This window comes from Bidens hawaiensis, unplaced genomic scaffold, assembly GCF_021521415.1.
Source record: "Bidens hawaiensis isolate Kalapana, Puna unplaced genomic scaffold, B.hawaiensis_p1.1 tig00027352_1, whole genome shotgun sequence".
NCBI lineage: Eukaryota > Viridiplantae > Streptophyta > Magnoliopsida > Asterales > Asteraceae > Bidens > Bidens hawaiensis.
This window is the reverse complement of record NW_027494434.1, coordinates 181,030-205,253: the sequence shown is the minus strand read 5'-3', so window position 1 is coordinate 205,253 and position 24,224 is coordinate 181,030. Positions and strand designations below refer to the sequence as shown.

General features: G+C 41.9%; 1 protein-coding gene across 1 annotated transcript; it reads left to right on the top strand.

Annotated features, from left to right (window-relative positions):
- Positions 1-21,776, top strand: LOC143575382 (DNA repair protein REV1-like). Its single transcript, XM_077059783.1, has 22 exons — positions 1-245; positions 592-736; positions 814-929; positions 1,036-1,112; positions 1,206-1,597; positions 2,150-2,290; positions 3,015-3,147; positions 3,215-3,303; positions 3,787-3,837; positions 3,940-4,140; positions 4,322-4,441; positions 4,598-4,690; positions 4,856-4,915; positions 5,002-5,088; positions 9,907-9,987; positions 10,070-10,142; positions 10,209-10,277; positions 10,454-10,522; positions 19,809-20,060; positions 20,669-21,188; positions 21,346-21,412; positions 21,629-21,776. The coding sequence occupies exons 1-22, from the start codon at positions 40-42 to the stop codon at positions 21,674-21,676; spliced, it is 3,090 nt and encodes a 1,029-aa protein (XP_076915898.1). The 5' UTR covers positions 1-39; the 3' UTR covers positions 21,677-21,776.
- Positions 21,777-24,224: the final 2,448 nt, after the last annotated feature.

The following is a 24,224-nucleotide window of genomic DNA, read 5'->3' as shown; positions in this document are numbered from 1 at the left end:
CAGTGGGGTGGGTGGAATGCCTTGCGCGCCAAAATCAAAATGAGTTTGGATTCTGCTGCTGCTGCTGCAAAATCATCAGCTTCCAAGAGAAGCTTCAATTCAACAAACAGTGGCAATAATAATAATAGTAATAACAATAATAATAAGAAGAAAATAGACGGTGGACAGAAAACCCTAGGCATGGCCTGGGGTTCCAATTTTCGATCTTCTTCGTTTCGTAGTTCACCATTCACCGATTTCGGCAGGTCCTTTAATTAGAATCATCTCATCCTATCCTCCTTAATAATTTATCTAATTAGATTTCTCTATTTCTATAGTTTTAAATTGATGTGGTGGATTTTAAAAACAATTGACCTAAAATTTTAAAATTAGGTCATGAATTAATTGTGTCTTACTCAAATTTTAAAATCTGATAATCATTTTTGAGTGTTTGGATGAACAAATCATGCATATCTAGTTGTGTTAGGGTGAAAATAATCTGTTTCTGATTAACACTTTCGAATTATAAGTTGTTTTTGAGTTAGCTGATTTATCTGCTTCAAGCATACAGTGTTTTATATATCGAGAATGATGACGTTTCTTTATCTTTAGTTATATGGAAGTGAAGAACAGGAAACTGCATGAGCAGTTTGATGCTGAAGCTTCCACCTCATCTCATAGCGGTTCTGGTGCTAAGAAGCCTGTATTTCACGGGGTAGCTATTTTCGTTGATGGATATAATGTCCCTTCTAGTCAGGTTTGCATTTGTTTTAGTAATGTTTTGTTATTATTTATTTATGTGTAACGTTAATTGTGAAAGCCGGAAACTTTCAGGAGTTGCGTGGCTACATGTTAAAGCATGGAGGAAGGTTTGAAAATTATTTTTCAAGGCAGCGCGTTACTCATATTATTTGTAGTAATCTTCCCAACAGCAAACTCAAGAATTTGAGGTCCACACCTTATCGAATTAGCTTATTCTGTAATTTCTTATAAACATCTTTGTTATATTTTCTGAAAGAATATGGTTGCTATTATTATTGGTGATAAATGTTATAGGTCTTTCAGTCGTGGGCTTCCAGTAGTGAAACCTACATGGGTGTTGGATTCTGTTGCAGCTGATAAGCTGTTAAACTGTAAGTTCTACTAGTTATTTTAAAGGCAAATGTCATAAAGTAACACATTATTAGTAATATTAAGGTACACTGTCTTTCCTTTTTAATATGTAGGGGTTCCTTACCAACTCGACCAGGTAGCTAGTGAAGCTAACAACCAACCAAAATTGTCAACTTTTCTAGGTTTGAGAAGCAACCTGGTACCGTGTGATGTTGCAAATGCTCCTATGACTTCAGATAATATTATTTCTGAAGTAGGTGACTCTGCAGAAGATATAAAACAACCCAATCAAGAACTTGAATTATTTGAGCATGATGCTTGTGAAGCAAACGATGAGGAGCCAACTTGCAGTAATAAATCTGAAAACAATGTTGTTGAGACAAATGACGCCAGCTGTTACTCAGATATTCAAAATACTACAGAATCTTTATCGGTGATTTCAGGTTCTACTAACAAGGGCGAATCAACATCTTTTGATCCAAATTTTGTAGAGACTTACTTCAAGGTGAGGAGGGTTATATGTATTAGAATCATTCATTAGAAAATTTGTTATCTTTCGTTCTGCCTGATTTCCAATTTATTAAGAAAAAAACTAAATGTAATAGAAGCAAACCCTAAACTTTTTCTTGAACTTTAGCAACCAACTTATAAATTTTATTAATGGTTTTAGCAACAAATTGCATTTTATTATCTTAATTTTTCTAAAATTGTTGATGTGACATCTTATTGGTCATTACAGTGTATATGTATAAACAACGTGGCATTCGTAGGGACATTTACTAATTATTTTTAAATATAGTTTTCTTTAAAAGAGATGGTCAAATGTGTGAATACTTTCATGCATAACCATGTTTTTGCATGTGTCAACTAATGTGGTGTTTGGACGTCTGGCACCCTGGCATGCTTCAAATACATTTTCTGAGCAAAATGAAAGTTAGTGAACGCAAAAATAGAAGAAATGAAGTACCTAACTATATGTTATATTTTCATTTTTAATATTTAGTCGTGTTTTTACATTTGTTGTTATTCTTATTGTTTTGTCTTTTTGGTGTAACAGAACTCTAGGCTACACTTTATTGGTACTTGGAGAAATCGGTACCGCAAACGCTTTCGTAATTCATCTGATGAGTTTAGACCTTCAGGCTCCATCAGTGCTTCATCTACATGTCAAAGAAATGCAATTCTTCATATCGACATGGTATTTCAACTCTCTTTACGTGTAGGGTGGGTTACTCAATATTTGATCTGATAACTGCACGAAATAGAAGTAAACTTCACATTTTTTCTCACTTTTAGCAACCAACTTTAGACTAGGGGCAAAATAGAAACTAACTTACGTTGTGTAACTATTTTAATTGTTACATTTTTTTTACTGATTGTAGCAACGAATGACCTGTTTAGCTTGTTGCATGTCATTTTTTTGCTGGTTTTCAAAGAGTGCTGATGTGGCATTCTATTTGTCTATTTAGTGTATATATGTTCAACGAGTTGCATGTTATCTTTTTGCTAAATTTTTGCTTTTATTTCAAAAACTGCTTGGCATCTTATTTGTCATTTTAAGGTGTGTATATATATGCCCATTGAATGTGACATCTGCTGTTTCTTTCAGATATAATCTTTAAGGAAAATACAAATTTTCTTGTATATATGTTGATTTTTGACCTGTTGGCGCCTGGCATGACGTCATCAGTTCCACATCAATATTTTTCATGTAAAGTTGAGTAAAATGAGGCTGGTTTCTTTTTTGTTTCTAATTTGAAGCTGATTGCTAAAATCGGGGAAAAACGCAAATTTGTTTTCTATTTCGTGCAGTTTGTTCTATTTTAACCAGATATTAACTTTGTAGCAATATTACAACTGTTATGCTAAATAGAAGGATTTTTCAAAAGTTTTATATATGTAATAACAATATTACTTTCCAGGATTGCTTTTTTGTATCAGTTGTAATCAGGAACCACCCTGAATTATGGGATAAACCAGTTGCTGTTTGTCATTCTGATAATCCTCGTGGTACTTCTGAAATATCATCAGCCAACTACCCTGCACGAGATCATGGTTAGTTAACTTATTTCATCTAACTGCTAGTTTTATGAACCCTAAGTGGTGCCTTGTGTGTTTGTAGGCGTTAGGGCAGGAATCTTTGTTAGAGATGCTAAAGCATGTTGTCCTCACCTTGTTATTGTCCCGTATGACTTTGAAGCTTATGAAGAGGTTTGTTTATCAATGTCCCTTTTACAATTTATTATTAATATCTTTGTTTATGTTCTGAATACATCATCATCATCATCGTACTCAGTATATCCCACCAATAGCAATGCTATGGTAGGGTCTGAGGAGGGTAAGATGTAGACAGCCTTACCTCTATCCCATAGGGATAGAGAGGCTGCTTCCGGTGAGACCCCCGGCTCGATAGTAGTTTTGAATCAAGCCTTGGACATAAGACACATAACACTCAATCATCGGGACACCGGCTGATTGGTGCATGTGCCCTTGTCTTTTGGCTATCAACGCCACCACATGATGCCTGATTAACCTTCCGCCACTTTTAACGTTATTTTCACGTGATTAGTAAAATAACGTCAAAATTAGTGCAATTTTACTTTTGCCCACCCAAGGGTTCACACATATATACATTATATGTGCGCACCGCAAGCAGGGCGTATGTTCTGAATACATTAATTACATGTATTTCAGGTGGCTGATCAGTTCTATGGCATATTACATAAGCACTGCAACAAAGTGCAGGTTTACCTCTTGATTATATAATATTGGAGATCGGTTTATTTTATTTTGTATTTTGTATATTTGTTATATATTTTTTTAATTTATCTTTGCTGCTGGATGCAGGCTATGAGTTGTGATGAAGCAATTTTAGATATTACAGATTTAGATGATGATCCTCAAGTTTTAGCTTCATTGATAAGAAAAGAAATATTTGATACCACAAGCTGCACCGCGAGTGTAGGAATATCAAACAATATTCTCATGGCCCGATTAGCTACCAGAAGTGCCAAACCAAACGGTCAATGTTACCTTCCTCCTGAAAAGGTAAATGTGTAGTTATAGTTTTACTAATTTTTCGATTTTATACTTTACCCTTATTATTCAATCGAGCAAGCTTCAAGTCAATTGGTTTAATGAAAATATCTGGTTTCTCTTTATTTAAACTTCATAAAGTTTGAACAGTTGTCAAGCAATTGGTTAATATTAATCTGTGTTTTTGTTTCAGGTGGATGATTTTCTAAAGGAACTTCCAGTTAAGGCACTGCCAGGTATTGGTCGTGCTTTAGAGGAGAAATTGAAAGGGAGACATGTTAAAACGTGCGGAGAGTTACGCATAATATCCAAGGTTTATATATGTTTTTCCAATTTTAATTTTTTAATGTGAAAAGTTATAAAAAAAGCTGCTGTAATATTGAACTTATTATCTACATATGTATTTCTTATTAGATAGATACATTGCAGTTTGTATATAATTTTTGTTCTCTTTCCCCGCTCTTTTCAGGATTCTTTACAAAGGGATTTTGGGCAGAAAACTGGTGACATGCTATGGAATTACTCCAGGGGGATAGATAACCGTATCGTAGGCATCATTCAGGTATTACAAATAATCTTGTTTTTACAGTTTGGTATCTTTTTAAAAGATTTGAAGTGTCGAGAGATACCTGTTAAACATTTTGTTTGTAACTATGAAAGTTAGCTAAACATGTTTTGATTATTCCTTTTTAAAGCGGGTCCTTTTTACACTTGTTTATTTATGCAGGAAAGCAAGTCTGTAGGCGCTGATGTAAATTGGGGTGTAAGGTTCAAAGACACTAAAGATGTTAGTAAGCTAGCTCTTCAGGATAAATTGATTAAAAAGAAAGAAATAAAGAAATCATTTTTATTATTAACATTTTGTGATTTTAGAGCCAAGTTTTTCTTCTGAGCCTATGTAAGGAGGTATCTTTGCGTCTAAATGGATGTGGAGTGCGTGGACGGACTTTTACTCTTAAGGTTGTTTCCAATTGTTTTTTTTATGATGGATTAATGCCACAAGTTAATCTTGGTAATCAGTATATTGTATTATTGTATGTGATATTCAAGATACAAGGGATATAAATAAGAAACATATTTACACTCTAGACCCCCTACTATAACATAACATAAATATAGTCTAATATCCCCCCGCAAGCTAAGGCCGGGGAGCGACCTGTAGCTTGGACTGTAGCTCAATAAACCGTTGAGAGGGAAGCGGCTTTGTAAAGACATCCGCGATTTGATCTTCAGTAGATATGAAGTAAGCATAGAGTTGTCCTCGAGCAACCAGTTCCCGAACAAGATGAAAATCCACCTCAATATGTTTTGTACGTGCATGAAATACCGGATTCTTTGACAAGTACGTTGCGCCCAGATTCTCACACCATAACGTTGGTGCTATCTTCATAGGAACCCGAAGCTTGTGTAGAAGTGTTCGAAGCCAAGTAAGTTCGGTAACAGTATCAGCAAGTGCTTTATATTCAGATTCAGTTGATGACCGGGAGACGGTTTTCTGTTTTCGTGCACACCAAGAAATAAGATTCGATCCAAGATAGATTGCATATCCCCCGGTGGATCGACGGTCATCTGGGTCGCCAGCCCAGCCAGCATCAGAGAAGGCATTCAAATGATTGAAAGTAGAATCTGTGTACATATGAAGGGTGGTACCAAAAGTGTGTTTGAAAAGAAGGCCATAATGAGCAGTACCTTTCAAATACCGTAGAATACGCTTAACCGTGGACCATTGATTTTCAGTCGGCGAGTGCATAAATTGGCAAACCTTGTTAACTGCATAGGTAATGTCAGGGCGAGACAATGTAACATATTGAAGAGCCCCCACAATCTGACGATACTGAACGGGATTATGGAACGGTGGGCTGTCACCGAGAGCAAGATTAGCTGTAGTAGTTATCGGTGAGGACACAGGATATGCATGAGATAGATTAGCCCGTTCAAGAAGTTCAAGGATATACTTTTGTTGTGACAGAAGGAGATCTGAACCTTTAGGAACAATCTCAATACCCAAGAAATAGGACAATTTTCCCATGTCCTGAACAACAAAGGTTCGACTAAGCCGGTGCACAACGTGATCAATCGCTTGTGAGTTATTTCCTGTCAAAACAATATCATCAACGTACACAAGCATGTACAAAAGTGTGTCCTTAGATGAGTAGATAAATAGTGAGGGATCAGTCTTGGACCCCCTAAACCCGAGCTCATGAAGAGCGGTAGATAAGCGATGAAACCATGCCCTAGGCGCCTGTTTTAAACCGTATAGAGATTTGTGCAAAAGACAAACATGGTCAGGCTTCTGAGGATCAACAAAACCAGGAGGCTGTTGTAAGTATACAGTCTCCTTTAGATTGCCATGTAAAAAGGCATTTTGTACATCAAGTTGCCGTAGGGGCCATTTTTGTGTAACAGCCAACGAAAGCACAACACGTATGGTAGTTGCTTTGACAATCGGACTAAATGTCTCCTGATAGTCGATGCCCGGTTGTTGTCGAAAACCTTTGGCGACCAAGCGTGCCTTGTACCGTTTTATAGCCCCGGTTTGATCTCGTTTTAATTTATATACCCACTTACAATCAACCACATTCGAATTATGAACACGAGGTACTAAAGTCCATGTTCCGTTTCTCAAAAGAGCTGAATATTCTTCAGCCATGGCTTGACGCCATGAGGATCCTTGTTAGCAATGGTAAAGGTAGCGGGTTCGGTATCAGTTTGGGTTGTATGAGTATGAAGAGAGGCAGTATTATAGGGTTTAACTGTTTTGGGATTTTGGCGAAGATTGGAGGGTCGAGAACGTGTTTTAGCTGGAGGTGGGCTGGCGGATATTGTGGACGATGGTGGGACGATGGTTTGGTTAGGAGCGGTTTGAATAGGTACTTCAGGTGAAGCAGATTGTGGTGGTTGTGAAGTTTTGGTTGATAATTGGGCAGCTTCGGTAAGGGTAGATGATTGGGTTGGTGTTTGTTGGGTGTTAGTGGGGGAATGAGGTGAGTTTGGAGGAGTGCCATCAGGTAAGGTAGGAGTAAGGGCGGGACTGGTGGGATAAGACGAATAATAGGGTTCGGTTGGTGGATCAGATGGCTGGGATGGGGTGGTTTTATCAAACGGAAAGCATTGTTCATTGAAGCGGACATGTCGGGCGACATAAATACGTCCGGTTTGTGTGTCAAGGCACCGATAGCCATGGTGAGAGGTACTATAGCCGAGAAATACACAAGGAATGGATCGAAAATCCATTTTGTGTCGATTATATGGTCGGAGATGTGGATAACATTGAGAACCAAAAACCCGTAAAAATGAAAAATCAGGTTTGTAATGGAACACTTGTTCAAAGGGTGAGATGTTAGTGTTGGTTCGTGAGGGCATCCTATTTATTAGGTAATCTGCCGTGTCAAACGCAAAGTGCCAAAAACGTTGTGGAATGTGAGCATGGGCTAGTAAGGTAAGGCCGGTTTCGACCACGTGACGATGTCGGTGTTTAACATAGCCGTTTTGTTCACTCGTATGTGGACACGAGAGGCGATGGTTAATGCCAATAGAGGAGAAAAATGTGGAAAGACCACGGAATTCTCCTCCCCGATCAGTTTGAACAGATTTGAGCTTAGTTGTAAATTGTCGTTCCAACCATGACGAGAAACTGTTTAAAGACATTATAGGCATCAGATTTTAATTTTAAAGGATATATCCACATGAAACGAGAATAATGGTCCACACACAACATAAAATACTTATGACCATCAAAGGAAGTAACGGGAGCCGGCCCCAAACATCACAAAAAACAAGATCCAAAACATTTGAACTATGATAACATGATGGTAACAAATGAAGTTTCGTTGACTTGCCAATAGCACAAGAATTGCAAAAAGAAATAGAACAATTGTTTTGTAAAGGTAAATGATATTTGGATAACATAGACTTCAAAAGTTGTGGATGTGGATGTCCCAATCTTTTATGCCATATGTTGGAAGAAGCACGGAGTGCAGAAAAAGCTACTTTCTCAATGGGTTGTATCCGCGGAAGTTGGAAAGAGTAGAGACCACCGTTACTTGGTCCTTTGATGAGGATGGTGTATGTAGACGTGTCCTTCACAACAAAGAAAGTAGAGTGAAATTCAAAAAAGACATTATTGTCATGGCAAAATTGTTGAACAGAAAGAAGGTTTTGTTTAATTTCTGGAACACGAAGGATATTTTTTTTAGGTTGAAAGATTTGTTTGGTGAGGAAAAACAGGTAGAACCGATATTTAAAATGGGTAAACCCTTACCATTGCCAACATGAAGATTGTCCTCACAACAATATGCTTCAGAATTGTCGAAGCTAGAGAGATCTGGTGCAACATGATGACTTGATCCTGTATCCGGGAGCCAAGTGTTTGAAGCTTGTGACCGGTAATCAGTAAAATTGGCTGATGAAAATTGGCTGATGGTTGTTGTCGCGTCCTTAAAGTAGCAGGATCTTAGGGCACTCTGATGAAGGTATATGGGTAATTCCACACCTGTTACATGTGCCATAAATAGTATTCTGGTTAGAAGCCCAAGAAAATTGGTTGCGATTAACTCCTCCCTGATTGCGGTTGTAGTTATTGTATGGCTCGCGTCCGCGATTATTGCCACGACCACGACCACGATTACCACCCGAACGGTTTGTATAGAAGGCTTGTGGCTGAGAACTGATCGGTTGTAATTGCAGCCCTAGTTGTGCAGCGAGTTGTTGAACAGCCTGAATAACTGGATTGCGACTGGTAGTGGTGGCTGCAAAAGCTTGGGCAGGTGGCACTTCAGAAGCGGTGTTGTGAATCATATAGTCGTGGTCGGACAACAAGGTATGAAGATCAACAAACTGTATCGGGGTTGGGCGAGCAATAATGGTAGACTTTAGTGCATTGTACTCGTCACGAAGACCCGAGAGAACAAGCATTACAAGGTCCTTTTCCTTCATAGGTTCGCCAATGTTGGCAAGAGCATCTGAATATTCTTTGGCTCGAGTTAGATAGGCTAAGGTTGATTCGTCACCCCCCATCTTGATTTTCATAAGCTGGGTCTTTAGAGTGTACTCCCTTGAAGAAGAATGAGGGGCATATGCACGCTCGAGAGACAACCAAAGATCTCGCGATGTAGTTCCTTGAACGTGTTGGAAGGAAGCTTCAGAAACAGTGGACAATATTAACATACGAACATGAGCGTCATTAGAAACCCATATGGCATGATTAGGGTTTGGTAAGGATGACTCGGTTGCTGCTTCTTTGTCTTTTCTGGAGGAGGATGTGGATATAATAATTGGTGGTGGACACGGGATAGTGCCGTCAACATAACCGAATAAATTGTTTGTTACCAGAAACGGTTCTAGTAAAGCTTTCCAGTAGCCATAGTTGGTTGGAGACAATTTGAATCCAAATTTGTAGGAGTTATGAGTGGTCTTGTTGGTTTGAGAGAAGGCTGCAATAAGAGCCATTGTTGTGTGATTGTGATCAGAGAAAAAAAAGAAAAATGGGGAAGAAAGAGCCTGCTGTGTATGGCGGCTGTTTAGGGTTAGGCTCTGATACCAAGTTAATCTTGGTAATCAGTATATTGTATTATTGTATGTGATATTCAAGATACAAGGGATATAAATAAGAAACATATTTACACTCTAGACCCCATACTATAACATAACATAAATATAGTCTAATACCACATATATATATATATGTGTGTGTGTGTATGTATGCATGTCTATGTATGTATGTATATGTACGTATGTATACTTATTTGAGATTTTAAACTTATGAACATGATAATGTAGGTTAAAAAAAGAAAGAGTGATGCAGAGCCAGTAAAGTATATGGGCCATGGGGACTGTGACAATCTAAGTCATTCATCGACAGTAGCTACTTGATTCCTTTTTTAATTTGTTTAAATATATATGGTCTATATATTCTGAGTTGAAATAAATAATATTTCATCAGGTTCCGATGGCTACTGATAATGTGGATGTTCTTTACAGGATAACTAAACAGCTCTTCAGTCATCTTCATATTGGTAAAACAGTTTGTCTAAGAGTATTTGTGGAGAACAATGCTTAATATTTATAAACTCTTTTTGCAGATGTTAAAGAGATACGTGGAATTGGCCTGCATGTTACAAAACTTGAAAGTGCATACAATTTTAAGCAAGGTATTCTTGCAATAGCATCTGAATTCTGAATTCGGACTATTATTGACTTATAATTTCATATTTGATTACTGATGGGCAAAACTTAAGTTATTTAATATATGTCGGAAGACACTAAATCTTTCATATTTGCGGACGGTGCATAATATTATGTTTGTTTTGATCATGTGGTTGTGAAGGGATTGAAAAGAGCTCTATTTGGTCTTGGCTTGCATCTGCTTCACCATCTAAACAGAAGGAAAATAAAGGTACTGAAGAAACACCAGTCGAACCCCGACCGATTACTGGTAACCTAGGGGTTGGAGAGCTGTTTCCCACGAGGGGTTAGACCCTTGGAAGATGGTTCTTCTGATAACCTGCAAAACAGACACCGTGAGCTCGTCACTGAGAAGGGGGGGGTTCCTCCTTGTGACCACCCTCCGGCGTGAGAATCAGACTAGATTGCTCTTTAAATATAAAAGTATATTAAGAGATTGCTAGAGCAGATATCAGGTATATATGATGATAATATGATAAGATGAGATGGTCATACCATTTGGGGTATTTATAGCCGAAGGTAGGTTTCCAAGGGGTTTAGCCGGCCCAACACGCTACCAACTGTAACCTATGCACGTGCCCTGCCTGTGAGTGGTGGATAGGTAGCGGCTGACACAGAGCAGGCGTGTCGTGCACTCTTCCTCTTCTGCCAACAACAGGCTAGGCACGTGGTATGGCAGGAGTTGGTGGGTAGGCGGCGGCTATTGGTCACAGTGTTGTGGCGTGCTGTCTGCCATGCTGCTGTCAGTGAGCTGTCGCATTCTTGGTCAGATCTTTTGTCTGTACCTCGTCAGGTATCACACAAAAGATCCTCCATCATACGGACTGGCTCATTTAGGCGGGAGTTTTCCCCCTCCCGCCTTTGCTCATTCCTTCAGGTGACACTGGGGAGAGTTAAGTGCCTAGTGCGTGTAGCCATGCTGCGCGGGTGGCCTTCACTCATGGCTTGTATCCGAGGCTGCGGGAACAGGCGGAGTCCTTCACCATGGGAGGCATTTCCTGCGGGACCAGCTTGCATACTGCGCGTAAGGACGTCACTTCTCTGAGCATGGTTGGTCCTGCGGATCCAGTTGGTCTCTGCGCAGACGTCCCTGTTTAAGGTGAGTCTTGCGGGTCCAACTGGGCTCTGCTGGGACCTACCTCTTCAAGTCCCCCCAGTCCAATGTTCTTCTCATGCGTGTTTAATAAAGTGAGGTGAACTTTTGGACTTAAAAGGGGTTTTGAAAAGGGTTTTGTAAGGTTTTCCATGGGAAGTCCTTGTCACTTGCAGAAATGCCCGAGTTTCCTGCTTGGTCTTTGGGTATGATGCGGGTAGGTCTGTAACCTCCTCGCAAGTCAGGAGCATTGAGTCCCAGTTGTGTGGATTCTCCATGAGGTTTTGGTAGTTTTGAACATAGTGATCAATTATGTTAAAACCACCAATTCCATCCTGGAGCTTTAAACAACGTAGTTCTCGACGTTCCCGCTATGCGGGGATGTTATTTCCTTTTCCGCAAGCATTGCCCAGAAGATCCTTCTTGGTTTCAATTCCCAGCGGAGCGCTAGGTATGTGAAGGGTTTTGCCTTAACACTGTACCTGCGCTCGTCTTACGGTTACTTTACTTCCAAGGTATTCCTGGCGTCAATTCCCTGCGGGTGCTAGGTATGTGAAGGGTTTTGCCTTTACACTGTACCCGCACCTGTCTTATAGTTACTTGGTTGCCGAGGTACTTGGCTTCAATTCCCTGCGGGTGCTAGGTATGTGAAGGGTTTTGCCTTAACACTGTACCCGCATCCGTCTTATGGTTACTTGTTCGCCAAGGTTTTCTTGGCTTCAATTCCCTGCGGGTGCTAGGTATGTGAAGGGTTTTGCCTTTACACTGTACCCGCATCCGTCTTATGGTTACTTGTTCGCCAAGGTTTTCTTGGCTTCAATTCCCTGCGGGTGCTAGGTATGTGAAGGGTTTTGCCTTAACACTGTACCCGCATCCGTCTTATGGTTACTTGTTTGCCAAGGTAAGGGGGTATTTTCCCGCTTCTTTTTAAATTTTGAATTTTGAAATTCGAAAGGTTGGTGGAAAGATAGGAACAGTCCAAACCTCTGAAACGTCGCGCGACGGTTTCTTCTGACTGTCAGGACGTGCAGGAAGTTATGGTGACGTGACATTATATGGTCATTCCAGACGCTTTTTCAGGCGCGTGGGCGCGATTTTTCGGGCGCGTGGCCGCGAAATTACTGGCACACGTCCTGTCAACAGCTGTTGCCAGTCTGCTTTTTGCCACGTGTCATAGTTTCATTGCACCTTCGATTTCTCTCTCCTTCGCATTAAATTCACCGCATTAATTGCGATTAGTATATAAAGGGGGAGAGGGTTATTTGCAATTCACACTTTTCACTTTCATCTCTTCTTCTCAAGTAATTTCCGGTGAATTTTTCTGTTCAGTAAAGCATTACCCTGAAATCTCTTTTCATCTTTCTTCCACTATGCCTTCTCATGATGCTGATGACCAGAAGACTGCTGGCGAATGCCAGTGCTCTCTTCCTGTCGATCTGTACCAGTATATCGTCAGGAAGTTCATGCTCGAGTCTCTCGAGCCTGAGTTTCCTGAACCCCACCATACTGTGTACGATGCCCCTAGTGGCAAGATCGGGGTTTATGCTGCATTCTTTGTCTACGGAAACCTTAGGTTTCCGTTGACAAAGTTTGTGTACCGTGTTCTGGAGAGGCACGGTGTGCACCTGACAGAGGTGCACCCCATGGCCATTGCCAAGGTCCGGCACTTTGAGTGGGTGTGCCGGATACTGGGCCTTGAGCCCCTCGTTGACCGTCTGATGACCTTCTACACTTGGAGGTGCATCCAGGGGTGGTACACTCTTACAACCCGTATCAAGGGTTTAAAGATTTGTACCACCGAGCGGAGTCTTCGCTCGTGGAGAAGAGAGTTCTTCTTCATATCCGCTCGCGCCATCCCCATCGCCATGAAGTTCAAGAATGGCCAGGCGCTTCCGAACCTTCCCGCCCTCAACTACGAGGAGGCGGAATGGTTCTCGAAGATATCCCGGGTCCAGTCCCCGGTTTTCCGTTTTCCGGAGTCGGCGATGGTGATGCTGGGGATGAGCCGGGTGTGGAAGGCGGCGAATGCGGATAAGGTTCCGATCGTCCTTGAATATGGTTCGAACTCTGTCCCTTATGGTACGTCTTGTTTCATTTTGCTGACTTCGATTTTTTCTAACTTTCTTGTTGATTTCAGAGGGGAACGATCTTCAGTCGCTCCTGAACCCGCGGGAGGAAGATGGTCCCACGCGGATGGGTACTCGTGCTCTGGACGAGAACGAGTTGCCCATCTTAGAGCAGACCGCGGGTCGGTTCGTGGAGGTTTACCCGCCAGGCCAAGAGATCCTGAGCCACCGACGGCCAGGTAAGCCTATCTTCTACCCTGAACCTCTCAATGCTGTGCCTGCTGCTGGAGTTGACATTTCTTCTTCTGAGGAATCCGCAGAAGGTCCTCCACTGGTGCGGAAGAAAAAGGCTGCCGTCGGGAAAGGCAAGGAGAAGGTGGCCTCTACGGCCGACCCGGTAGTCCTATCTGACTCGGAGTCAGATAGTGCAGAGGTGGCGGGGAAGCCCGGTGGTGAGGAGACCACCGCTCCGGAGGCTGTAGCTGTTACCTCCGGGGAGGCAGCGACGACGACGGTTACCGGTGTCAAGAGGCCGGCTCCATCGGGTTCGCCCCCGCTCGTCCGTACGTTCAAGCTCAAGAAACCCCGTAAGTGCCCCCATAATTCTTGTCTAGATTTGTTGTTTCAAATAAATTTTTCTAACACTTTTGCTTGTGCAGGTGTGGATGTTGACGCATTCCAGGGTGGAGTTGGAGCAAGTATTCCCCCGCCAATGAGGGAAGGCTCGGTCAGCCTTCCCGAGGCGTCGACCCAGGCGTCTGTGCCTGCTTCCGCTGGTTCCAGCCTTCCTGAGGCTGTTCCAGCTGAGAAGTTGTCTCCGCCGGCCGTGAGTGCAATTTTTACAGCATCTTTCACGGAGCCGGCGGTTACTGTTGCTGAGGAGGTGGCGCCAACAATGGCTACCACAGCGGCTGCCACTATACCTGCGCCACCGGCACCGATGGCCGGACCATCAGGTACGCGCCGGGCTTCCCGCCGATCTATGCCACCTTCCCGTCTACCTGACCTGTTGGATGGATTTCCTTTAGGTTCAGGTGATGGGTTTGGCGGCTATCGGCCTGTTATTGACCCTACAGGTACGTAGGGTTCTTTTTCCTTTGTATATTTTTATCATCTTTTCCTAACTGCCTTTGTTTCTTTTGCAGTGTCGGATTCCAATGAAGTGTATGTTCCAAGATGGAACATACGCCGAGGAACAACCCTTCGTACCCCTGTGGAGTGCGTGGACTGGGCTCGCCACGCTGCTCCTCATGGTGCGTTGGGGGAAGCCATGGCTAGCTACCAAGAGGGTAGGCTAACCAATGAGCTTCGGGTTCTCCAGGCCCGGACGCAGCCCCGCGTCGAGCTGCTTTGTCGTGAAAACGACAAGTTAAAAGCAGCTCGCGCCAAAGATGTATCTGAAGCGCGGGCTCTTCGGGAGGAGAACCGGCAGTTGGCCGCTGCCGCAGCCGAGAAGGAGAAGGCATTCAAGGCCCTCGAGGTTGAGGTCCAGGCGCGACTCGAGGCCCGCTCCAAGGCTGCCCAAGCTGTGAATGAACAGCTTCGGCTGGCTAAGGAGACTGCGCGAAACTCAACTGAGAGGGCTGCCAAGGCTGAAGCTGTTGCTGAGCCGCTTCGCGAAGAGAATGAGCAGCTTAAATGCAAATTAAAGGCTCTTCAGCATGCTCATGACGCCTTGGCAATGGAAGATGCCAAGAAGCTGCAGGAGATCCTTGACCAGAGGGGGGTGCTTGACCGTACTGAAAGGAAACTCAAAAGCGTCGAAGAGGCTGCCGCCAAGGAAGTTCAACTTGCCAACCTTGATAAAAGCGGAGCCGAACGTGCTTACAAAGAAAGTCAAGCTACCCTCCAATGGCTGCTTCGAGAAGCGTTGCCTCAGGTATCTTTATCTTTTTCTTTACGCTTTCCGCTCGTAATTAGAAAATGTTCTAGTATTCTTTTGTAGGTTGTGCGTCGGGTCCTTTCAGAGACCTCTTATGACGATGCGATGAGCGCAGCCCTCAACGCTTCTCATGAGGATGGGGAGAAGACTGGCTTCCTGCTTGGTCTAGGGTTTGCTGAGAGAGGCTTTCCGCCCTCCAACTTCCCTTTATTCAATGTTAATACTGAAGCTGCTTATGACCAAGCTGTGAACCAGTACGCTTCCTTCCCGCATCCAGTGGTGGAAAAGGTGAATGAAGCTGCTGCTGCTGATGATGGGCTAAACATCCTTAAGGCTTTCCTTGGGCAGCCGCGCTCTGACGGTGCTGGTCCAAGCGGAGGTGGCCCTGAAGCCTGATCCTGAAGATCTTTTCCCACTGCTAGGATAGACTTGGCTTTGTATAGATTTCTTTTAGGCGGGTAGTTACCCAGCCATTCTTGTAATAGATTGTGAAATATTAATCTTTTTGCGTATAAGATTGTTATTTCCTTCCTTGGGTTCCTTGCTTTATAAACTTATGACTTGCATACTTAGTTTGAATTAGCAATTTTCCAAGTGTTTAGAATAAGGACCTTTGAACGTGGTTGATGATGGGTTAAAGTTTTGCCTCCTCCTTCGTGATTGTGCGGGTAAAACCGTCACTTGCACTTGGTAGGATGGCTAAACTTTAACTTTTATCTAACCTGCGTGTAGGTTTTTCTTACTTTTTGAGGATAAGTTAACCTTTGAACGTGGTTGATAATAGGTGTGAAGTTTTGCTTCCTCTTTCGTGATAGCGCGGGTAGAACCGTCACTTGCACTTGGTAGGATGGCAAAACTTTTACCCATACCTGACCTGCGTGTAGGTTTTTCTTACCTTTTTAAGAATTTTGTTTTGAACCGTTCGACGCGCGGCTGTCGATAGGTTAGTGTTCATCTTCCTTTCATGATTCGTGCGGATAGACCGGCACTTTCATTTAATGGAATAATTGAACTCCTTCAACTGACCTGCGTGAAGGTTTGCCACGTTATTGGGTTCGTGCGGGTAAGACCGCCTTCCCATGCAACGACTTCACGTAATGTGAATGCCGTCACCAGTGTTGGATAGTTTTAACCGTTCGACGCGCGGTTGTTGATAGGTTAGTGTTCATTTTCCTTTCATGATTCGTGCGGATAGACCGGCACTTTCATTTAATGGAATAATTGAACTCCTTCAACTGACCTGCGTGAAGGTTTGCCTGTTGAGGATAAGTTAACCTTTGAACGTGGCTGATAATAGGTGTGAAGTTTTGCTTCCTCTTTCGTGATTGTGCGGGTAGACCCGTCACTTGCACTTAGTAGGATGGCATAACTTTACCCATATCTGACCTGCGTATAGGTTTACCTTTTCCTCTTAAGAATTTTGAACTGTCCCACGCGCGGTTGTTGATAGGTTGGTGCAGTTCCCTCGAATGATTCATGCGGATAGGCCAGCACTTTCATATGGTAACTTTTTTCTCCTTCAACTGACCTGCGTGAAGGTTTATCATGCTTTTTGGGTTCGTGCGGGTAGGACCGCCTTCCCATGCAATGACGTTTTTTGTAATTATGCGGTGAAAACCGGCATATTAGTGTGTACAAAAGTATAAATGTAAATCATCAGCTTCGACGTTTGAAAGAGAATCATTTCCATTAGAAGTGGCTCTTGGCCTTTTCTGTACAAATTGGAATTGATTACATGCAAACTGTGTAATTGAACTCCCTTCCATGTTGGGACAGGAGTGCCATCGAGCCGACACGCACCTGTTTCGGGATCTCGTTCTTTATGCAGCATGTAGTCTCCATATTGAAGCTGATTTTTTATTCATGTTTACCCCAGCCATGGTTCCACACGCACCTGCCTGCTTAGCTTTTATTTCGCCACGAGGTGTGCGAGCGTCCCATCTCTGACGAATGTTTCGACCATGTCTTTTACGTCTATGCATTCTTCAGTGTTGTGGCCTTTTGTTCTGTGATAGTCACAGTACTTGCTCCGATCAGCATCGTGACGATGTCGGATTACTGGAGGCTTTGGCCATGGGAGCTCTTCAGTAGCAAATATGTCAGTGACGCTTTTGGTAAGTGGCGTCCATCTGGAGTTCCGGTGCAGCTTTACATTATCCCTTTCACCCAATCGATGCTGTAAGCCGGATGAGGTGTCAAAGTTTACCCTTGACTGCCAAATGCCTTGCTTCCGTTTTTTGTTCAATCGGGCGGTGAGGATGTTGTCCTCTCTCGTCCTCTGGGTGTACAGGTTTGTGCTCTGCGGAAGGTCTCTACCCAGTTGCTTCTCCGTTTCCGCATAGCGTTTAGCTGCTGTCATGATGCCATCCCATGTGGATGGCATTCCATCTTTACCCGTTAGGGTGCGGATAAGCTCTGGGTCCTGCGCGCCCTGGATGAAGGCTGCGCGAACAAGATCCTCGCTGATATTGCCCAAACTTAACTTCTTTGAGTTGAAGCGAGTGATGAAGTTTGGTAGAGATTCATCTTCTTCCCGTATGCATTTGAGGATTGTCCATTGCTCCTCGGTATACTTTCGCTGCTGGCTGAAGTGTTGGCTAAACTTCTGCTGGAAGTCTGCCCAGTCGTAAATGTGGTTAACTGGTAAACGATCAAACCAAACCCTAGCAGCCCCCACCAGCGTCATTTGAAACATGTAACACCACGTGGGTTCCGTCCAGTTGCTGACGGTTGCCCCTGCTATGAACCTGTTCAAATGGTCGTCTGGGTCGGACATACCATCATAAGTGCCTATGTTGGGCATTTGTTTGGCACTTTTTGGGGCAATTGCTTCCGCAATGTCCCTTGCAAATTTGGACGTTCCCGCATTTGCAACGTTCGGTCTGTACGTTTTGGAGAAGTCTCGTGGACTTCCACCTGTGCTTTTTGGTTTGAAGGCTTGTCCAAAATGCCTTCTCGGTTGGGAATCCGTTTCCTTACGCTTCCCTTTTGCCCTATGGCGAGGGTTCGCGTCGGAGTCGGATTCCTCCGAGTCATTGTCCAAGTATTCTTCGAATTCGTCGGCCTGTTGGACGGAACGCAAGCGTTCGTCCAACTCAGCTTGGAATTCCTTTTGTCGTGCCTCCGCCCATGCCTTAACTTCCTCGAGAGTTTGGCGGGGGAGTCTTGTTCGTTTTTTAAACTGGGTATCGGTGAATCCCAGTGGGCGATTATTTACTGCACTTGCCCCAGCTTGGGTAACTGGGGTAGTGTTCGTAAAATTTACTTCACTTGCCCCGGCTTGGGTAACCGGGGTAGTGTTTGTAAAAACTGTGTTGCCGGTATTCCCTCCAGTAGCTGGGGTTGTGGTTACCGGAGTCTCTTTAACCATCTTTCTAGAAGTTTGAAAAAACTGGAGAAAAATGAAGTTCTAGCTTTATGCACGGATGGCGCCAATGAAGAAACACCAGTCGAACCCCGACCGATTACTGGTAACCTAGGGGTTGGAGAGCTGTTTCCCACGAGGGGTTAGACCCTTGGAAGATGGTTCTTCTGATAACCTGCAAAACAGACACCGTGAGCTCGTCACTGAGAAGGGGGGGGTTCCTCCTTGTGACCACCCTCCGGCGTGAGAATCAGACTAGATTGCTCTTTAAATATAAAAGTATATTAAGAGATTGCTAGAGCAGATATCAGGTATATATGATGATAATATGATAAGATGAGATGGTCATACCATTTGGGGTATTTATAGCCGAAGGTAGGTTTCCAAGGGGTTTAGCCGGCCCAACACGCTACCAACTGTAACCTATGCACGTGCCCTGCCTGTGAGTGGTGGATAGGTAGCGGCTGACACAGAGCAGGCGTGTCGTGCACTCTTCCTCTTCTGCCAACAACAGGCTAGGCACGTGGTATGGCAGGAGTTGGTGGGTAGGCGGCGGCTATTGGTCACAGTGCTGTGGCGTGCTGTCTGCCATGCTGCTGTCAGTGAGCTGTCGCATTCTTGGTCAGATCTTTTGTCTGTACCTCGTCAGGTATCACACAAAAGATCCTCCATCATACGGACTGGCTCATTTAGGCGGGAGTTTTCCCCCTCCCGCCTTTGCTCATTCCTTCAGGTGACACTGGGGAGAGTTAAGTGCCTAGTGCGTGTAGCCATGCTGCGCGGGTGGCCTTCACTCATGGCTTGTATCCGAGGCTGCGGGAACAGGCGGAGTCCTTCACCATGGGAGGCATTTCCTGCGGGACCAGCTTGCATACTGCGCGTAAGGACGTCACTTCTCTGAGCATGGTTGGTCCTGCGGATCCAGTTGGTCTCTGCGCAGACGTCCCTGTTTAAGGTGAGTCTTGCGGGTCCAACTGGGCTCTGCTGGGACCTACCTCTTCAGGTACTTCTATAATACACATTTTGTACCTTTTTGGTTTGTAATGATAAATTTTTTAGACCACAAGCTTGCTAACAGAGTACATATTGTAGATTCAAACAAGCAAATTAGTGGTCCCCACCATCATCAGCCAAGAAGTAATTCAGATGTCGGTAACATTTTGTCCAATCACAGTTCAGATGTCCCACCTTTAAGTGATCTTGATTCTGATGTTCTTGAGAGTCTTCCTCCTGAAATATTTTCTGAAATAAATGATTTGTACGGTGGGAAGTTGAAGAATTTCATTTCAAAGCGCAAGTCTGAAAGTATTGGTGTTTCTTCTGCTTTGCCTGCAAATGTTAAAGGTAAACTCTTACATACAATTTTAATTAAAGTGAAAGTTTATGTTTTGTTATCATAAACCCACTTAAGTTACACTGAAGGCAACTTTTGACCCATTTTCCCCTTCGACCCGTTAGAAGTTGAAGACCCGTTTCAATTTTGGCTGTTCTGTTCGATTTTATTATTTTGACTGGCTTGAGGCAAAAGCTTGACCTGAATTGACCAAATCATTAATAAATCGGTTGGAATGGGGCAATTTCTTATGTATGAACATTTCAAAGTTTCATAATATCGTATATACTCTGCTGGTAGTAAATAAAAGACTTACAACTACTTCACTGATCAAGCAAAGAAAACATCATGTGTTGAGATGATCAACATTTTCTTTTTTTTGTTCATTTATTTAATGAAACACAATCTTATAAGCTTCAGGTAGTTAATTTATTTAACTAGTCGTGGATTAAATAGCTATGATACTTTTAATGTTTTGAAATGATAGTAATAATATTAGGAAATTTAGAAAGATATATATGGAAATTTGAACTTTCAGATTGATGTATAAAATATATACAGTTATTCCGGTTGCCACATTCTTCTCTTGAGTTTCTAACAAATATGTTGATGTTCTTAGGTATGAGACCGCAGTCAGAACCAGAAATAATACCAGAAAACATTGCTGCTGCGTCAACTTCACAAAATATTGATATGATGCCGTCATCATTGAGTCAAATAGATCCATTCGTTTTACAACAACTCCCTGAAGAAATAAGAAACGACATAACTGGCCTTCTTCCTGCACACCGGGACCCACAAACACTATGTCATGATCATCTTGTTCACCAGGTCAAACCAACAGACCATAGCTCAAGCCACCAGCTTTGGATGGGGAACCCACCTCAATGGGTTGAGAAATTTAAGTTGAGTGATTCTCCGATACTGCGATTTTTTTCCGATACTTATAGTGGGCTCGGGTTGACCCGCTGGTTATCTGCAGTATTACTAAAAAGTGTTGCTGCAAAAGAGGTATGTGTTGGTGAAAGCACCGTTGAATGTGATGACATCATTAGTGGCTTATGTCAGCTTTTGAAAGAATATGTGGATCTGAAGTTAGAATCAGACCTTGAGGAAATACACACGTGTTTTCGTCTTTTCGTCTTTTGAGAAGGTATATATCTAAACTATACTCTTACAAAAGACTGATTTTTGTTCTTTTAAATTTCATATCATATATACCATATCAAATAACTATAATTTATTGTTATTATTTTTCTTAATTTAATGGTTTTATCTCTTCTTTATTGGTTGTTGCATCAGGTTAAGTGGCAAATCCAAACTTCTGCTAGAAGTGTATAACACAACCCTTCCACACCTTCAGGTAATATGTTTCCATATACGTGTCTTAATACATTATATATTAGAATGAATCGATCTTTGAGGGGGTGTTTGTGATTGATTATTAAAACTGTTTTTCTGTTTGTTGTGTTTTGATACAACTATCTGATTGATAATTTGTTTACATAAGCAGTGTAAAGCTTTTTCTTACAAGTAATTCTTTTTATTTTTTTGTTTTGTTTTTTGGATGGAACAACAGACGTCTGTGAGCGAAAAGTATGGTGGAATTCTCCGCATAGAAGGTTGAAGATGTAATTTGAGATGACAAACGTCTGTTTCTTTTTTGTTAAAAGCTGATAAGTGTATATAAAGTAGTCTTTTTAAAGTATGTCAAAAGGGTATATATATATATATTTGCTAATTAGTTAGGCTATTACATGAGGTTACAGTTTATTTTTGCTACGCTTTTATTACGTTTTCCATTCTGGATGTATTTCACAATGTGATGTGTTTATAATTAATCGAGTGAAAGTTATATTGTTTCATTAAAATATATGATTCTCAACACAGATTTTATCACCGTGACCCGACCCCTGAAAAGACGGTTTTTGGACTTCCAGATGACAGCCTCTTTCTAAACAAATCGACAGGATCCCAAGACTATCAAATTCATGTTAGCACTGACTTGTAGCCAGTGTTGTTGAGACCGGACCGGACTGGTTGAACCGGACGGTCGAACCAGAAAACCGGACCAGTTGAACAGGTTTTCTATGAATTTTTTTTTTTGAAAATTCATTTTTTTAGCCCGACCCGTCATTTTGACCGAAGTTGTTCAGTCGGTCCGAAATGTTCAACCGATTGAACCGGTAGGCCGTCTGGTCTGGTTATGAAAACATTGCTTGTAGCCCATGATGCCTAAATGGGAAAGCATCCACTTAACGCCGAAATGAATATGCCAACTGTGAATGTTTGGGCTGAAATGGTTTTGACGATGATACCAGGAACTGGTTTGGTTCCAACCTGAACTGGTCCGAGGTTTATAACTGGTTTGTGAACCTCTAGTGAAGAGGTTGATAAACATACCTACAAATCATGGTAGAATAACTAGACACCAGTGGCAGATCCAGAAAATTTTTCCAGTGGGTGCAAAATCGGTCAACATAGAACGGGTCAAGTCAAACTGAACGGGTCAAACCAAAATGGGCCATGTCAAATGAAATTACATTAAATAAACCACGTATAGAAATGTAAACAATAAATTTCCCCAAAGCACAATAACAAAATACATGTTACAGTTGATAAAAACCTTTGCATAATTGTTACGGCACAAAACGCTCTTATATACAAATAAAAAAATTTAAAGTTAAATAGTGTAGAATTATAAAAAAGAAATGATAATCTGAATGTTATCATATTTTGGTCTAATTTTTATGATGGTTCGATTAAACTAACAAAATATATCACTGTATTAATAACTAATTGATGAAATGGTTAGAAATGCTACACTTGCGTTGGAAAAGTTGGCTCGGAAAGTTGAGTTTGGGGCACTAAAAAAACACGGATGGAGCACTTGGGGTATTTGAACCTAATATAGTAGAAGTTAATAGAAGAAAATACGAATTTGAGGGGGTGCATACGCTCCCTCTGGCTTAATACTGAATCTGCCCCTGATAATACGAAAAACATTTCCAATGTATTGGCCATTTGGAAAGAAACAAAAACGAATAGCTACCAAAAGTGAGCCCTCAGGCTCAAGAAAACTCACTTTCCTTAGCTAATATATTATATATATATATGCTCGATCGCTACCACACGATTGAGAACACCACATGTTAGAGATTAACACTGTGTTCCCGAGTTTCATTTAACTGAATAAAGGGAAGGAAAAGGAGGGATGGAAAAAATATGTTGTGTTCCCGAGTTTCATTTAAGAAAGGAAAAGGAAGGAAAATTTAAAAGAGGTGTTCCCGAGTTTCATTTAAAAAAAAAAAGAAAAGGAGAGAAGAGAAAATGATGAGTAAAATAAAAGAATTTGTATCTTTTCAACGGGTTTCATGTTTATATTGAAAAGCCATGGACTTAAATGGCTAACTTAATGGACTCAGGATATCCTACGTACCGACTGAAAAAGACAAACAATATGCTCACTGTTTGCTTTTCAAGACCATTAAATGCATGAAAACTATAACAAGTATAATAATACTTCCAAAATTGCAAAAGTATGACATAAGTGGCAGACAAAATGACAAGTATAGGGTTCTTGAGATTTCACAAATCAAGAAAATTAAGGATGGACATCTGTATTTTGTGTGTACTTAAAGAAAATTAAGAAGAATGGACATCTGTATCAGTTAGCAGTTAAGACAAACTCTTTTCATTTAAATAATCACTTTCACTTGATATTCTTTTATACGGAATAGCGCCTAGCTCGCTCTAGGTCTATAACTTAACGCCCAACTTATTATTAAACATTGAGGCATATATTAAGACCAGGTGTAGTGGCACGTTGTGCCGGACGTTATGGGCTATAACGCGGGGGTACATCGCCCCCCTGCGTTATGTTGAATTTTTTTTTGCGCGTTGTATCTAAAACGCGAGAATGACACGCGGATCAAAAAAGTTATCGTTGGTTTGGAGCCGTTGGAGTTTTAAAAAAAAAATAATAATTATATTTATACTATATAAACAAACCAAACTTATATTTTTTAACACATTCCTTCCAATCTACCAATTTACATAAATATTTATATCTTTTACACTAATATTTCTACCATCATGTTTCCAAACAACAACCAAAATATTCTCGGTTTCGGTCAATATGCCCGTCAAGCCAACCAAAATCCACAACCGAACCA

Coding starts and splice junctions, on each gene's coding strand:
- LOC143575382 (XM_077059783.1), top strand. CDS start 40: ATGAGTTTGGATTCTGCTGCTGCTGCTGCAAAATCATCAGCTTCCAAG. Junction 4,442..4,597: donor AGTTACGCATAATATCCAAG/GTTTATATATGT, acceptor CGCTCTTTTCAG/GATTCTTTACAAAGGGATTT. Junction 20,061..20,668: donor TTTGCCTGCAAATGTTAAAG/GTAAACTCTTAC, acceptor TGATGTTCTTAG/GTATGAGACCGCAGTCAGAA.